Source organism: Trypanosoma melophagium (genome assembly GCF_022059095.1).
Source record: "Trypanosoma melophagium isolate St. Kilda chromosome Unknown ctg8segment0, whole genome shotgun sequence".
NCBI classification, from domain to species: Eukaryota; Euglenozoa; class Kinetoplastea; order Trypanosomatida; family Trypanosomatidae; genus Trypanosoma; species Trypanosoma melophagium.
In genome coordinates this window covers 278,423-295,000 of record NW_027125192.1, presented here as the reverse complement: position 1 = coordinate 295,000, position 16,578 = coordinate 278,423, and the positions used below count along the sequence as shown (strand labels likewise).

At 41.2% G+C, this 16,578-nt stretch overlaps 6 protein-coding genes across 6 annotated transcripts in view; all 6 read right to left on the bottom strand.

The window, feature by feature from the left end:
* Positions 1-1,891, bottom strand: part of LSM04_003239 (protein of unknown function DUF4460) — a gene marked incomplete at both ends in the record, with an annotated part of 2,109 nt that extends 218 nt beyond the window's left edge. Inside the window, one exon of the mRNA XM_067333260.1 lies at positions 1-1,891. This exon is cut by the window's left edge and continues 218 nt beyond it. Within this exon, the coding sequence (XP_067186061.1) occupies positions 1-1,891 (1,891 nt within the window).
* Positions 1,892-2,430: 539 nt separating this feature from the next.
* Positions 2,431-9,261, bottom strand: LSM04_008484 (uncharacterized protein; the record flags this gene model as incomplete). The annotated part of the gene is made up of 1 exon (XM_067333259.1): positions 2,431-9,261. One exon carries the CDS (start codon positions 9,259-9,261, stop codon positions 2,431-2,433), a length of 6,831 nt encoding a protein of 2,276 aa, XP_067186158.1.
* Positions 9,262-9,908: 647 nt separating this feature from the next.
* On the bottom strand, positions 9,909-10,238 carry LSM04_007969 (uncharacterized protein; the record flags this gene model as incomplete). The annotated part of the gene is made up of 1 exon (XM_067333258.1): positions 9,909-10,238. The coding sequence occupies one exon, from the start codon at positions 10,236-10,238 to the stop codon at positions 9,909-9,911; it is 330 nt and encodes a 109-aa protein (XP_067186152.1).
* A 609-nt stretch (positions 10,239-10,847) lies between these two features.
* LSM04_008602 (uncharacterized protein) lies at positions 10,848-11,678 on the bottom strand (the record flags this gene model as incomplete). The annotated part of the gene is made up of 1 exon (XM_067333257.1): positions 10,848-11,678. The coding sequence occupies one exon, from the start codon at positions 11,676-11,678 to the stop codon at positions 10,848-10,850; it is 831 nt and encodes a 276-aa protein (XP_067186161.1).
* Positions 11,679-12,506: 828 nt separating this feature from the next.
* LSM04_002660 (uncharacterized protein) lies at positions 12,507-13,115 on the bottom strand (the record flags this gene model as incomplete). The annotated part of the gene is made up of 1 exon (XM_067333256.1): positions 12,507-13,115. One exon carries the CDS (start codon positions 13,113-13,115, stop codon positions 12,507-12,509), a length of 609 nt encoding a protein of 202 aa, XP_067186050.1.
* A 585-nt stretch (positions 13,116-13,700) lies between these two features.
* Positions 13,701-14,555, bottom strand: LSM04_001962 (uncharacterized protein; the record flags this gene model as incomplete). The annotated part of the gene is made up of 1 exon (XM_067333255.1): positions 13,701-14,555. The coding sequence occupies one exon, from the start codon at positions 14,553-14,555 to the stop codon at positions 13,701-13,703; it is 855 nt and encodes a 284-aa protein (XP_067186033.1).
* Between the last annotated feature and the right edge of the window lie 2,023 nt (positions 14,556-16,578).

The following is a 16,578-nucleotide window of genomic DNA, read 5'->3' as shown; positions in this document are numbered from 1 at the left end:
CGGTGGGCACTTGATCAACATACGGATCCGCGTAGAATCCCTCCCATCGCAGTTGTTGATCCGCCTCCTCGTCGGAGTTGAATGTGACGGCGTGTGTGAGGGGCCGCTCGACGGTGAGTGGGTCGACGCGGTGACTGCTGGAGGCAAGATATTCCTCCATATGCGGAGTTGCATGGCGGTACATATCGCGAAGTCGATCATACCTTGTGGTGTCGTTGGTATTATTATTATTATTATTATTATTATTATTATTATTATTATTATTATTATTATTATTCGGCTGCTGAAGAGTATCATGTGTTTTCATTCGCCCTTCTGTTTCATTTCTATTGGCGGCAAATGTTTCCATTTCTTCATCCTCCATCATTAAATCACGATTGTGTTGTTGTTGTCGTTGCATCTCCGCACTCTGTCGTCCCATTGCACTTGCCTCTAGTAATTCCTCTCGTTTGCGACTCTTAGCGGCATGTTGTACATCCTCCACATAACGTACAAAGGCATCTCCATTAAAGTTATGTGGCAGGGCAATAATTCCATTCGCCCAGTCAACATCTACATCAGGGGCAAGCAAAAATGTCATACCTTTCCAATCCCATGCTGCCAAAGAAGAGGCTATGCGAAATAGTTCTTTTGCCCATTCCAGTCGTTCAGCATAGGTGCAATCATTATTAAAAGCATCTATACCACCAGGTTCTGCCATGGTTCGAAACTCTTTTAAATGCCACATAGTCGCCTCCAACATTTGTTTTGAAATTTGATAAAGACGTTTTTGTAAACTAAGTTTAGGTTCGATTTTCTTTAGCCAAGAACGTAGTTCATCATTAGTAAGCTTACAACTAATGATCACCACACCATTTGCCCGCATAGCATGTCGCATACCAATTTCTAGGGTTAAATTTGTGAGTCCGTATGCATGCAAAAGTTCTTTATTACGATGCAATAACTGTAATACCAGTAACGCTTCTTTGTGACTACATGATATTAAAATATCGTCTAATTCCAATTCATTACAAATTTCAGAAATAAGTTGTTCTACTGTAGTAGCAAACTGTGAGGCAGTCTCACGGCAACGTGCAAGAGCTTTATCATTATGTGCAATAAAGCTTAAAAATTGATCTGGAGTAAAGCCCCATGGAATAGTTAATGTTCCAGTAACTTCCCCAATATTAAATGTATTTGATATAATTAATGGCATAGACTCCCATAATGGGTACCGCAACTCACCAAGATGTTGTCGAAGTGTGTGAAGCGCGGCGGCTGACTGTAACGGTGAAAGTGTCCGCTCAAAAAGAACCTGATCCGCCTCCATTAACTCCTCTAATGTTGGTGCTGGGGTAATACTCCACTGAAGAGACATACTTTCCGTTGCCTCATCCAAGAGAGATTTTGTTTTCTCCGCACCTTTGCGGTTTGGTCCATGACGTCGTCGCAGTGGTTTCACTTCCGCCCGCTGCGCCGTGGCGTCCTCAGCCGCCGATATGGATTCTGTAACACTATCAATACAGGCGGCACGGCGTAGTAAATCGCGTAGAAACTTATTCACAGAACGCTCCACCGCCCCACGATGAGCATCACTTGGGGTGAAATTCTCTGGAAGTTCAAAAGTGGATTGAATGAGTGAGGCATCTTCTTCTCCGGTACGGCGTGCAAAGGAGGATGAGGTGGTTTGTGAATCATCTGCAGTCTTATCTTCTGCTTTCTTGTAAAACGTCAGTGTAAATGATGTGGCTGGGGGTGGAGAGAGAGTACCACCTTTGAAAGATTTTGCCCAACTGAGTAATTCATTAAGGCGGGCCACTGAGTTCTCATTCACTATCTGTTGATTACGGTTGTGATGGAAGAAATCCGGATGAACCTTTAAGAAGAAGGAGTGAAGGGCCTTCTTATACATTTCCTGCTTTATACTACGAATATATATTCATATATTTAAATAATAGAAACAAATATATATGTTTGTGAAGGTAAGAAAAATGAATAAATAAGAAAATGAAGACGCAATGAATGAGAATATCGCAAGGAACACAACCAAAAAAAACGGCTAAATAAAACTAAAAGCACCTAAATGGCTCAGCAATAGAACACCCAGCACGGATGCATACATAGATCCATACATACACAGAGAGCGACGTACACGTACACGAATATATATACTTATTCCTCGAAAGAATAAAAATGGAACAAAAACCGAACATATACATATATATATAGAGTTCCTCTTCACGACAAGAGGAAACCCCATAAATATAAGTAAAGGAAACCACAGCAGAGTCTATCTCCGATAGTACCAGGAGATACTTTCACCTGATCCATCATGAGGAAAATAAACTGAAAAACGAATCAGCAGTAAAAAAAAAAAACACCAAAAACGAAAAGAACAAAACATAAAGAAATGATACAACGTCAAATAAATAAATAAAAACCAACTTTATTTCACCTACTTTCTCTATCATTCTCTACTCTTTCCACTGGAGGCACAGGAAGTGAACGATGTACCATTTCACTATTCGTTTCTTGAATAGCCTGCCGAATCATTTCAGCAGCATGTTTCTCCGCATCACAAATAACATTAACTGCTTCACGTGCTTTTGAAGCGCTACTTAACGCTATATGAATTGAAACCACACGTTGTAATAATTTAGCTTTAGTTGGCACTGTCGAGAAGGAATTCAAACCATCCACAGATGACGAGGTACTAGTCATACTACTATTAGTTCCTGGACTACGGTGATGAGATCGATGCTCATGATGATGTTGTTGTTGTTCTTGTTGTGATGACCAATCTCCACCGTGTGGGGATGTGTCGTTTCTACTATCTGAAGCTGAGAGAGACTCTTGTACTTTTCTTTCTATATCCCGTGCAGGTACACCCAACTCATCCGGTGTATAACGACGTTCCACACAGATATGAACAAAATGTGCCTCACCACCAGAGATGTGTTTGTCCTCTATTGAACACCGTACACCAGAGGTGACAGGGTGGACGAGTACGAGCGATTTCCGTGTTGAAACGCCAAATGTAGATCTTCTTACAAACCAGACGACTAGAAACACATCCCATTCTATACTTATAGTTACAGATTGTTTTCCCCATTTTCCTTTACAGACTCGAACTTTATGACGTTGCTGTTTATCCAGAAGAATTGTACCATGAGCCATTGCACTATACGCAAGAAACTGTAATCGACGAAGTCTCTCAGTATAAGCTGAATCATCCGGAGTAGCGAGTTCAGTACTTTTATTATTATTATTATTATTATTATTATTATTATTATTATTATTATTGTTATTATTATTATTATTATTATTATTATTATTATTATTATTATTATTATTATTATTATTATTATTATTATTATGCTGATGATTATGATGATCATTGATATTGCTATAACTGCTACCTTCCCTATGTGAAATGGATGTGCTACGAACCGGATTTACGCCTTTTTCACTTCCCCCAGAGACATGAAGACTCAAAGAGGAGCCATGAGAGGGTAATTTCTTAGGAGACACCAACTCCTCCTCTTTGTCATCTCCCTTTGTTCCTGCTGTTGCAGATGACATTACGGTTGCATCATTTAACAAACCTTGTTGAGATACATTATTAGTGTTGGTCCCATCTGTACGGTGTAATGGATGTACTTCTGGTGTTGTCGTCTTTTCATCCGTCACTTCCGCGTTTGTATCATTTTTTTCTTCCTTCTTCTCTTTTTCTTCTTCTTTTGTTATTTCAATCTTTCCCACTTTGGTTGCTTTTTCGTCTGGCACTATATTGTTTTCAACAACAACATCATCATTATCACTATTATTATTACTCTCTGGTTCCGTAGTGGCGGGAGGAGTGGGAACAACCACGGTTTCCACATCGGACATACTGGATGCCCCAATCTCACGCAGCATGGCAGATTCATCGCTATGATAATAATGCACAAGTGTACTCACCGTACGATAACGATTGGCTACACGTACTAATAACTCTTCAGGAGCCTTTTGCTGCAGATACAGTTGTACAGCATGTACAGTGTCATATAATACATTACTACGTAGTAATTCTGTAAATTGTGGTAATGCTTCAAGATCATCACTCATAATAATTTGCAATCGCTCAGCTATTGCAGCTCGTCGTTCATTCGTTACTACACGAAGTTGCATGGTGGATGATGTTGGTTCCCAAAGAAGAGAAACAAGTTCAACCAAATACGTTGTTGTTGCACCTCCTCCCTTGTCCTTGTTATTTTTCATATTACTACTGCTATCGAAACTGGTATTACCTGTTTTCTCCACTGAAGGTAAACGTAAAAACAAAAGTAAATCAGACTCTAATCGTTTTCTCGCCTCTTCACCGAGAGAATCATCGCGGTGTAGTATACGCCAACCACGACATATAACATGACCTTCACGATGGGGAAAAGAAAAAACAAACGTTTTCATTCTACCAGTTAAACGTCGAGATAATGGACTAACTTCTTCTTTCGTTCCCTCTGCATTTACAACTACAGTTACAGCAGCAGTAGTAGTAGAAGCAGTGGAAGGTTGTATAGGTTGTACCAAATCATTATTGGAATTGGCATTTAATTCAGGAACTGTATTGATTTCATCTGGTTTAAATACAGGGATCTTCGTCACTGCATTAACGTCAACCGGTGCATTGCCCTCAAGAAGATTTGAATCTTCACCTTTATCTTCCTCCTTATTCACCTCTTTATTATTTTTATTATCAACCTCTTGATGCTGTTGTTGTTGTTCTTCTTCTTCTTTTTTGTCTACACTCTTCTCTACCCATTGCTCTTGCTTCTCTAGTTCACTCTCTTCTCGCTGCTCAGCACTGCTGAAATTAAGGTGAGCAAACACATCGTGTGTATCAATAGAAGAAGAAAGAGATGCGGCCATTTCATCTATTGTTAGTGCATCACTATCAACAACTCCCACAGGTACTTTTAACGGTGTAGATTCCTTGCCATATATTTCTTCTTTCTCTTGCTTTTCTTTTTTTTTCTCCTCTATTTCTTCAACATTTTCCTCTATTTCTTCCAGTATCTGATCGAGATCTTGCTTCTCTCCTGCCTGTTCAAGCACAATATCAAGGAAATTGCCTAGTTCTCTCACTAAATCTTCCTCATGGCCGTGTCGGGAGTGCACTAATGTCTCTGCTGTACTGTTTCGATAGACATCTGGCAGTACATCCCAGGCGGAATCCACAAGAGCACGAACAATCTCAACCACATCATCAGCAGCACGTTGAAGAGCGTCTGTAAATTGTGGAAACGCAATATACCCGTTGTTAGCGTTTGCTATTAACTGTAATCGATCCGCTAACACCGATCGCCGTTCATTCGTGGTAATTCGTAACCTCGTTGCCCCATAATCAGCGTTATCACCAGTTATACTATTATGGCTAGAATTAAGATTAGAATTATTAGAATTATTATTATTATTATTATTATTATTATTATTATTATTATTATTATTATTATTATTATTATTATTATTATTATTACTGCTCTTGTCGTCGTCATCGCCATCATCGTCGATATCCCCATCTTCGCGTTTCTCAGGTGAAGATGTCATTATCAATGAAACTTCACGCACCTCAACTCGTTCTCGCTCCTCAGCGCATGGTTGTAATAACTTCCAAACGTCACGTTCAATACAAGCACGTGCGTCCTCACCGACTAAATCGTTACGGTGCATAAGTTGCCATCCACGACAAAATACATGTCCCCTGGGGTGATAGTACGTTAACACAAAGGAACGCATCTTCCGTTTTTTTATCATTTTTCGCAAGAATGATTCATCTGATCTCATACTTTCAAGGTTGCTCCATGGTGGTCTTAATACAGTAACGCTAACTGAATCAATATCATACCTCTTCTCCCCCGCCTGTCCTTGATTTGAATCTTGTATGCTGCATTTTTCAATTTCATTACTTTCTTCCTTTGATGCATTAATAACAAAATCTGAAGCCCTATTATAATTTCTATAAATGTCATCGGTGATCGGTTTGATTAGAGATTTTTCCATCTCGTTTGGATACTCATCAAGTTGATTTTTCTGCAAACTCTTCTGATTAGAGCTATTGTTATTCATTTCACCAGTAATAATACCAATTCTCGTTCCCAATGCTTCAAAAGTATTTGGAATTCCTTTTTCACGTTGTGGTGAGGAACTATTGCCTATAACTTTCTCTTTCTTCGTACTCTTTTCCAGATATGGAAACAAATCATCTGCCTTATCAGAAGGTAATCTTGTTTTCTCATTATAGACACTCCGATGAAGATGGCCTTGCAATGATGTCGTATTCTCCTTTGACAAAATACTACTGCCAGTTTTCTTGGCATCTATAGAAGCAAAGAGAGATCCAAATTCGTACGCTAATGATGGAACAGATGTGCGATCTTTTAAATGGGTTAAAGATTCTGGTAACGAATGTATCTTTTCTTGTTCTTTTTCTTGCTTTCGTTCTTTCCTTCGTTGTTGTTGGTGTCGTTCTTGTCCCTTCTCTTTATCCTGCTCCTGAATTTTTGACGGGGTTGTTACCTCTTGGTCAGCATTGGAATTACGTGCACGTGCGCTTGCAACCGCCATGGCCCATCGATCTTCAGACTCCGAGACTTTAAGAAGTGGCACAACACCGGTAGAACGTGAGAGAAACGGAAGATTAGCCGATGTTCCATCAATAGATTTATTTCGTTCTGTTTCTTGTTCTCTTGGGAGGGTTACTAGTTTTCCACTCTGGATTGTACCTTCAGTCTCTAGTGCAGGTGAAACGAGTCTGATATTGTTGTATCGCCGTCTCACTTGCTGTTCTTGTTGCTTTCGTTGTTGTTGTTTTTGTCGCATGATGCGTTCTGGAGAAAACGGAGCCTCACTTGTGTTCTGCAAGAATGATGATGGTGTTGCTGGCATAGAAGAGAGAAATCGCTGCGGCGTTTCCCTCGCATGAATAGAACTAACATCGCAGGGAACAGATGGATGTGGATCATGTATATTTGCTGGGAATTGTGACTGAAAGGAAGCACTTGCTGGAACCTCAATAAATGAACGTCCTGCAGTATTCTGTACAAATGGCATCGTTCCACCTGATGTGAAACGAAACGTTGGGAAGTATGTATTATCCACATCTTCTTCTGCTGCTATTGTTGTTTCCTTTTCTTCATTGTAAAGGCCTTTTTCCTTCTTACCCTTTACATTATTTTCCTGTAGTGATGCATGTTCCTCTTCTCTTGATGGAACCGTAAACGCCGCCGCCTCATCACTGGCTACTGTTAAGGTAGAACCTTCAAATGCACCAAAATGAATACTTAATGGTAGAAGTGGTTGTTTTTCACTTCCATACATCTCAGCATCACACTCATCTCGTCTTTGTCTTACAGCAGCTTCAGCAATGCGTTGAAGTTCGGCAATAGCATTCTTGTCCTCGTGGTGAATTCCTGCATTCCCCTGTAGTGCCAGAGCTGAGAGCACCGAAGGTGGTGAAGACCAATTAAGAATAAAAGCTTTAATAAGTTGTGTACAACCCCAAACGGTTAAGAGATTGTTTGACATGTTAAGTACTATGAGGCGTGCTAGAACACCAGTTGATGCGGAAGAACGAACAGCTATTGCTAATCCTTGAGCTCCCCTATCATTAATACCGGTGTCATTTAGATATAATTCCTGTAAATAACAAAATGCTGGTGGTGCCATATTACAACGTCGGTATGCGTTAAAGGCGGCATGTGCTAAAAGTTCACAGAGAATATTTCCTACAGATGTTTGCTTCCCAATCATCACTATTTCCAATGCGAATTCCACCTCTCCTTGTATCTCCTGTTGTAGTCGCCAATGAATGCGTGAATCATTTTGTGAATTCCCTCCTTCTAACACAAATTGCAGAAGTAAAGATGGTGGAACCTGAAGACGATCAAAGCTTTCCGAAATATCTAATATTAGTAATTTAGGGCAACAAAACATTAGATTAAGAAATAACTCACGACAACCTATTGGGGTACACAGCTTAGAAAGTGGTACACTACAAAGATTTACATTAGTCAAAGCACACGGGTATTGAAGTTCTTTAAAACTAGAAAATTTGGCTCTTCCAATTAATGCATTTGGTTCTGTAGATGTCTCCTCTACCCCTATAACATCTTTTCTTACTGGAGAAGATTCTTCCTCTACAAGAGATGGTTTGGAGGACATAAGAGATGGTGGAATAGCGCAGTTACGGGATAAAAGAAGGGTTTTCAATCGATAAGCACAACTAGCTCCAGCAAGTAATTCTGAAATTCCACGTGCCGAAGAATGACAATCGCGTAGATCTAAAAAAGAAATTCCTAGATGAATATTCTGAGTCTTATATTGACTACTTCTAGGTTCCTCATGAACCATAGTATAAAAGGATTCCCTTTTTTCCCGTTTTTCCTTTCTAGTTAGATCTATATACTGTTGCACCAATGATGGTGGAAAAAGGTAACGTTCCTTATTCAATACTTCCATCTGTAATTTAGAAAGATAAATACCCAAATTTTGAAATCCATAATCCTGAAGACAATTGCCCTGTAAGTGTAACTCATCAAGGGTATCAGCTGCCCAAAGAAGCAGTTTTCCTAGAAGCGTTGCGCTACGGTATGTGAGACGATTTCTACTAAGATCTAATACTTTTAGTTTACGCAGCGTTTGTCTATCCTTTATGCTTTCCCAAGTCACTGCCCCTCTTCCACTTACCCCAACACCGGAAACGTCCTTTGCCAATCTGGGTGTTAACCCCTTTCCACCACAACCAGATGAACTAGTAACATTATTAAGTGGGGAAACCGGCGAAACGCAAGCTCCAGCACGAGACACAACGGGTGCGGTTAATCGTCTTAAGGAAGAAGAAGAACGTGAAGTACGCCGCACCTGATTCGATTGACATTCTCGTAATAGTTCTGTCAGTCGTTTATCAGTGAGACCCACTTGTGCTAATTTTAAAAACGCCAGATTTGACATTGTTGGTAGTACATCTTGACAAAACCAACTCCACTCTGTACCCTCCATCTCCATTGTACTCAGGTCCAGTCGACTTACCTGCGCTGCGGAGGTCTGCCGCTGCAGATGCCCCCGCAGTCCTTCCCTCCTCACTTTCACGGGGGGCTCCGGGGCCGGGACGCGGGTACTCGGCCGAGGCCCCTCCCCCTCTCTCTCATCCTCCTCCTTCTTCTCCATCTCCTCCCGCCTCCAGACCTCTCTCCCCCTCTGGAGGGGCGGCGGCTCACTGAAGGGCCCTCGTGGGGAGCGAGACATGGCAGGCGGTGCGGCAGCGATCCCCCAACACTCGCCTTCGAGCCCCCTCTTCACCCCCAAGTGTAAATCACCCACGCACTAGGACACTCACACCTCGCAGGAAAAGATCTGCGGCCTTTGGGTGGGGGAAAGGGTAAACACAACATAAAGAAAACAAAGAGTATCACAAAAAAAAAAAGCGAAAGAAAGATAAATATACAACAAAAACAATTTGTTTTTGTTCTTTTAACAGTAAAAAAAAATAAGTAAACAGCAGAACTGAATAATGGCTTTATCAGGCGGAAAAAATAGAATACAATAAAAACTAACAAAGAAAAGGGCCCTCAGGTGTTTAAAAGAGCAAATCCCGAAAATAAAAGTATACTACAGAATACACTTAAAATAGAACCAATAAAAAAAAATTAAATGAACCCATTGAAAAATATAACACACAAAACATACATAAAAAAGAGAGAACCAAAGGTAAAAAAAAAGCCGTCAACACCAAAGAAACAGTGAAACAAGAACAAAATAATACTTAAACAAAACAAGAAAAGCATAGCACATGCACACACAAGAAAGGTCAGAGCTTCTCCTCCTGCTATAAAGCACAAATATAGCATAAAAAGAACTTTGCAGAGCCACAAGAACTTTGTTCAATCGGGTCTCTAGCACCACTTACAAGCATAAATGGCACCAAAAGATGAGGCACACAGGTCACGGCTTCCAGCAAGAAATGAGTTCACATCGGTAAAAAGAGCTGAAAAAGAAAACGCATCCTTCATAAGGCTTGTGTAAGTCCTTACAATTGCAGCACTTCGTGCCTCAACAAGATCTCCACCAGCATTTTGGCACAGCGCCCGGTCCGTATCATACGATCCCCTTGAGGAGGGAAGTAAGACAATGTTTTCAGCCGTGCATGGGGCACACAAAAGCAGCAAGGCCACGCAGCACACCAAACAAGTCAGTGGATTCGCAGAAACGGGTGGTGTGCGCATGATTTCAGGAATATATTCAGTAGTCGTTAGTCCCTTCTCTTTGGTCTGTCATCAAGAATAAGCAGGGCAACGCAAGAAAAAGAAAAAAAAAACACAGTACAGTAAGAGCGGTGGGGAGAGCAACAAGAAAGGAGGATGACGAGAAGTGGGTCAGTACCTCAGAAGGCACATGCACCTTTGCAGAGAAAAAAACAGACAGAACCACACCAACACATCAGGCTTTCGCAAAATAGGGGGCATGAGAGGCCGATGGGAAAAAGTATATGCACATTTAGTTACAACCATACCTCTCGATACCAACACTGTTGTGTGTGGAGGGGCCCACAAAGCAGATAAAAAAATGAGTCTCTTGCCCCAGCCACCCAAGAAAAAGAACCCGTCATACAAAAATTTTAAAAGTAAGAGTTGTTCACATGCAGAGAGAAAGCAAAATTCCCAATAAAACAAAAATATACCTACATTTACCAGTTCACCTTCTCATCGAAAATATAATACGAGATAATCAAAAGTAAAACAATGCACAGACCCCTAGACATAGTAACGAAAAAAAGATATCCTTTAAACCATATGCCCAGTCGGATTTCCTCTAAGAAAAAGAAGAACGACTGTTCACTTCTGCCTGGCTGTAGTTCGATTCATCCATTTCATCGGACTCATCGTTAAACTCTTCGAAACCCTCCTCCCCCTTTCTTTCATAGCACTTATGATAAAGTAGCAGGCAGCAGCAATTAATGCGCCTCCGGCAATAAGGCACACACCCATGATAATCCACCAGTTGCTCTTCACTCCGCGCCTGTTCAGAACTTGTGCCTCATTTCCGAAAACATCTGTCAGTGGGTTGCCACTGAAAGAACTGGCGGGTTCGGCGGTGGGTTCGGTGGGGGACTTTATATCACACAGAGTGTGTGTCATACTGATCAACGAGTGATGCCGTGCGTCAATCCATCCCCTCTTCAAGTAGCTGTGTCCGACAAACTGCCATTGGCGGGGTCCACCAGGGTAAAGGAAAGCCCAATTCACATACATACCCGGCGCGGCGCGGCCCCATGGCCAAATGGCAGAGTAATAAAACACGTTCGACGACTTGCACGGTTGCGTCCAGTCAGGTCTCCAGCACCAATTACAGGCACAAATGGCACCAAAAGATGAGGCACACAGGTCACGGCTTCCAGCAAGAAATGAGTTCACATCGGTAAAAAGAGCTGAAAAAGAAAACGCATCCTTCATAAGGCTTGTGTAAGTCCTTACAATTGCAGCACTTCGTGCCTCAACAAGATCTCCACCAGCATTTTGGCACAGCGCCCGGTCCGTATCATACGATCCCCTTGAAGAGGGAAGTAAGACAATGTTTTCAGCCGTGCATGGGGCACACAAAAGCAGCAAGGCCACGCAGCACACCAAACAAGTCAGTGGATTCGCAGAAACGGGTGGTGTGCGCATGATTTCAGGAATATATTCAGTAGTCGTTAGTCCCTTCTCTTTGGTCTGTCATCAAGAATAAGCAGGGCAACGCAAGAAAAAGAAAAAAAAACACAGTACAGTAAGAGCGGTGGGGAGAGCAACAAGAAAGGAGGATGACGAGAAGTGGGTCAGTACCTCAGAAGGCACATGCACCTTTGCAGAGAAAAAAACAGACAGAACCACACCAACACATCAGGCTTTCGCAAAATAGGGGGCATGAGAGGCCGATGGGAAAAAGTATATGCACATTTAGTTACAACCATACCTCTCGATACCAACACTGTTGTGTGTGGAGGGGCCCACAAAGCAGATAAAAAATGAGTCTCTTGCCCCAGCCACCCAAGAAAAAGAACCCGTCATACAAAAATTTTAAAAGTAAGAGTTGTTCACATGCAGAGAGAAAGCAAAATTCCTAATAAAACAAAAATATACCTACATTTACCAGTTCACCTTCTCATCGAAAATATAATACGAGATAATCAAAAGTAAAACAATGCACAGACCCCTAGACATAGTAACGAAAAAAAGATATCCTTTAAACCATATGCCCAGTCGGATTTCCTCTAAGAAAAAGAAGAACGACTGTTCACTTCTGCCTGGCTGTAGTTCGATTCATCCATTTCATCGGACTCATCGTTAAACTCTTCGAAACCCTCCTCCCCTTTTCTTTCTTAGCACTTATGATAAAGTAGCAGGCAGCAGCAATTAATGCGCCTCCGGCAATAAGGCACACACCCATGATAATCCACCAGTTGCTCTTCACTCCGCGCCTGTTCAGAACTTGTGCCTCATTTCCGAAAACATCTGTCAGTGGGTTGCCACTGAAAGAACTGGCGGGTTCGGCGGTGGGTTCGGTGGGGACTTTATATCACACAGAGTGTGTGTCATACTGATCAACGAGTGATGCCGTGCGTCAATCCATCCCCTCTTCAAGTAGCTGTGTCCGACAAACTGCCATTGGCGGGGTCCACCAGGGTAAAGGAAAGCCCAATTCACATACATACCCGGCGCGGCGCGGCCCCATGGCCAAATGGCAGAGTAATAAAACACGTTCGACGACTTGCACGGTTGCGTCCAGTCAGGTCTCCAGCACCAATTACAGGCACAAATGGCACCAAAAGATGAGGCACACAGGTCACGGCTTCCAGCAAGAAATGAGTTCACATCGGTAAAAAGAGCTGAAAAAGAAAACGCATCCTTCATAAGGCTTGTGTAAGTCCTTACAATTGCAGCACTTCGTGCCTCAACAAGATCTCCACCAGCATTTTGGCACAGCGCCCGGTCCGTATCATACGATCCCCTTGAGGAGGGAAGTAAGACAATGTTTTCAGCCGTGCATGGGGCACACAAAAGCAGCAAGGCCACGCAGCACACCAAACAAGTCAGTGGATTCGCAGAAACGGGTGGTGTGCGCATGATTTCAGGAATATATTCAGTAGTCGTTAGTCCCTTCTCTTTGGTCTGTCATCAAGAATAAGCAGGGCAACGCAAGAAAAAGAAAAAAAAAACACAGTACAGTAAGAGCGGTGGGGAGAGCAACAAGAAAGGAGGATGACGAGAAGTGGGTCAGTACCTCAGAAGGCACATGCACCTTTGCAGAGAAAAAAACAGACAGAACCACACCAACACATCAGGCTTTCGCAAAATAGGGGGCATGAGAGGCCGATGGGAAAAAGTATATGCACATTTAGTTACAACCATACCTCTCGATACCAACACTGTTGTGTGTGGAGGGGCCCACAAAGCAGATAAAAAATGAGTCTCTTGCCCCAGCCACCCAAGAAAAAGAACCCGTCATACAAAAATTTTAAAAGTAAGAGTTGTTCACATGCAGAGAGAAAGCAAAATTCCCAATAAAACAAAAATATACCTACATTTACCAGTTCACCTTCTCATCGAAAATATAATACGAGATAATCAAAAGTAAAACAATGCACAGACCCCTAGACATAGTAACGAAAAAAAGATATCCTTTAAACCATATGCCCAGTCGGATTTCCTCTAAGAAAAAGAAGAACGACTGTTCACTTCTGCCTGGCTGTAGTTCGATTCATCCATTTCATCGGACTCATCGTTAAACTCTTCGAAACCCTCCTCCCCCTTTTCTTTCTTAGCACTTATGATAAAGTAGCAGGCAGCAGCAATTAATGCGCCTCCGGCAATAAGGCACACACCCATGATAATCCACCAGTTGCTCTTCACTCCGCGCCTGTTCAGAACTTGTGCCTCATTTCCGAAAACATCTGTCAGTGGGTTGCCACTGAAAGAACTGGCGGGTTCGGTGGTGGGTTCGGTGGGGGACTTTATATCACACAGAGTGTGTGTCATACTGATCAACGAGTGATGCCGTGCGTCAATCCATCCCCTCTTCAAGTAGCTGTGTCCGACAAACTGCCATTGGCGGGGTCCACCAGGGTAAAGGAAAGCCCAATTCACATACATACCCGGCGCGGCGCGGCCCCATGGCCAAATGGCAGAGTAATAAAACACGTTCGACGACTTGCACGGTTGCGTCCAGTCAGGTCTCCAGCACCAATTACAGGCACAAATGGCACCAAAAGATGAGGCACACAGGTCACGGCTTCCAGCAAGAAATGAGTTCACATCGGTAAAAAGAGCTGAAAAAGAAAACGCATCCTTCATAAGGCTTGTGTAAGTCCTTACAATTGCAGCACTTCGTGCCTCAACAAGATCTCCACCAGCATTTTGGCACAGCGCCCGGTCCGTATCATACGATCCCCTTGAGGAGGGAAGTAAGACAATGTTTTCAGCCGTGCATGGGGCACACAAAAGCAGCAAGGCCACGCAGCACACCAAACAAGTCAGTGGATTCGCAGAAACGGGTGGTGTGCGCATGATTTCAGGAATATATTCAGTAGTCGTTAGTCCCTTCTCTTTGGTCTGTCATCAAGAATAAGCAGGGCAACGCAAGAAAAAAAAAAACATTTTTTTTTATTAGGGTAAGGGTGGCATTTAAGGGGTGGGGGGGGGGGGGGGGGGGGGGGGGGGGGGGGGGGGGGAGAGTTTGGTGGGTTCCTCAGGCGCCTCTGCCTTCTTTGCACACAAAAAACACCCCCACCCAAACCCCCCCCCCCTTCTTTCTCTATGTGGGGGGGTTTGGGGAGGTGTAAAGAAGGTTTTTTTTTTTTTTTTACTTACTTTTTCTTTTCCCTTTTTTTTTTTTGTGCCCAGACTCCTGAAAGGAGGTCACACATTTTTCTCACCCACCCCCCACAAACCCCCCCCTTTCAAAAAATTTTTAAATTTTTTTTTTTTTTTTAAAAGTAATATTTCAAAATATACAAAAAAAAAACAAAATTTCAAATTTTACTATTTTTTTTTTCTTTTAAAATTTTAATTTTTTATTATAAAAAAAAAAAAAAAAAAAACAAACCCAATAATACCTAAACAAAATAATTTATATAAAAAATCTTTTCTTTCTTTCTTCCTCTTATTATATAATAAAAAATATTTTTTTCTTTTCTGTTTTTTTTTTTTTTTTTTCTTTTTTTCCTTTTTCTTTTTCTTTTTTTTTCCCTCCTCCCCCCCCCTTTCCCTTTTTTTTTTTTTTTTTTTTTAAGAGGAGGCGGCCGGCTTTTTTTACCCCCCCCGGGGGGGACCCCCCCCCCTTTTTCCACCCCCTTTTTTTCCTCCCCCCCCTTTTTTTTTTTTTTTCCTTTTTTTTTTTTTCTTTTTTTTTGTGTTTCCCCCTTGAAAGTGGTGGGGTTTTTGTGTGGGGTTTTTTGTGGGTTTTTTTTTTTTTTTGTTTTTTTTTTTTTTTTTTAGGGGGGTTCCTTTGGTCCATCCTTTTTTTTTTGTTGTCTTTTAGTCGTACTTTCCGTTGTGGGGGGGTCCGCGTGGAGGAGAGCCCCCATTCATCCCCTTCCCGCGGGGGCGCCCCGCCCCGCTGCCCCATTTGAAAAAATAATTTTTTTTTTCCACTTTTTTGTTTTTGTCCGTTTTCTTCTTCCCCATCCTCTACCCCCAATAACGGCACAAAAAGGGGCACAAAGGAGGCCCCCCCTTCACGGATTTATTTTTTTTTATTTATAAAAAGGTGCAAAAAAAAAAACTTCTTTTTTTTTTTTTTTTTTTTTTTTTTTATTTTTTTCCTTTTTTCCCCCTTAAGATCTCCCCCACCCTTTTTGCGCCTCGCCCGGGCCCCTTTTTTTTTTCCCCTTTTGGGGGGAAGGAAGAAAATTTTTTTTTCCTTCCGGGGGGGGCACAAAAGCAGCCAAGGCCACCCCCCAAACCAACCAATTTGTTTGTTTTTTCGGAGAGGGGGGTTTGTTTTTTTTTTTATTAATATTTTTTTTTTTTGTCTTTCCTCTTTCTTTTGCAATAAACAAAAAAAAAAGCGGGAGAAGAAAAAAAAAAAAAAACACAGTACAGTAAAAAAAGGGGGGAAAAAAGAAAGGGGGGGGAATACGAAAAGAGGGTTTGGAACTTTGGAGAGGAAAAATTAAAACCAAAAAAAACAAAAAAAAAAAATTAAAAAAAAAAGGTGGGTATAAGGGGAGGTTGGGAAATTTTGGGGAAATTTTTGTTTAAAATTATTTTTTTTAAATTTATATTTTTTTTTTTGTTGGGGCTTACGAAGTTTTTTAAAGGGGGTTTTTTGCCCCAGCCCCCCAAAAAAAAAAAAAATTAATCCATAAAATAAAAAATTTAAAATTTTAAAATTTTTTATTAAAAAATTTTAAAAAATAAAAAAAAAAAAAATAATAATAATAAATATTTATATTATTTTAAAAATTTAATTTTTTTTACAAATTAAAATAAAAATAAAAAAATATAAAAAAAATTAGTAAAAAAAAAAAAAATTTAAATACATATTTATAAAAATTTTTACCTTTTTAAAATAAAGTTTAATTTTTTT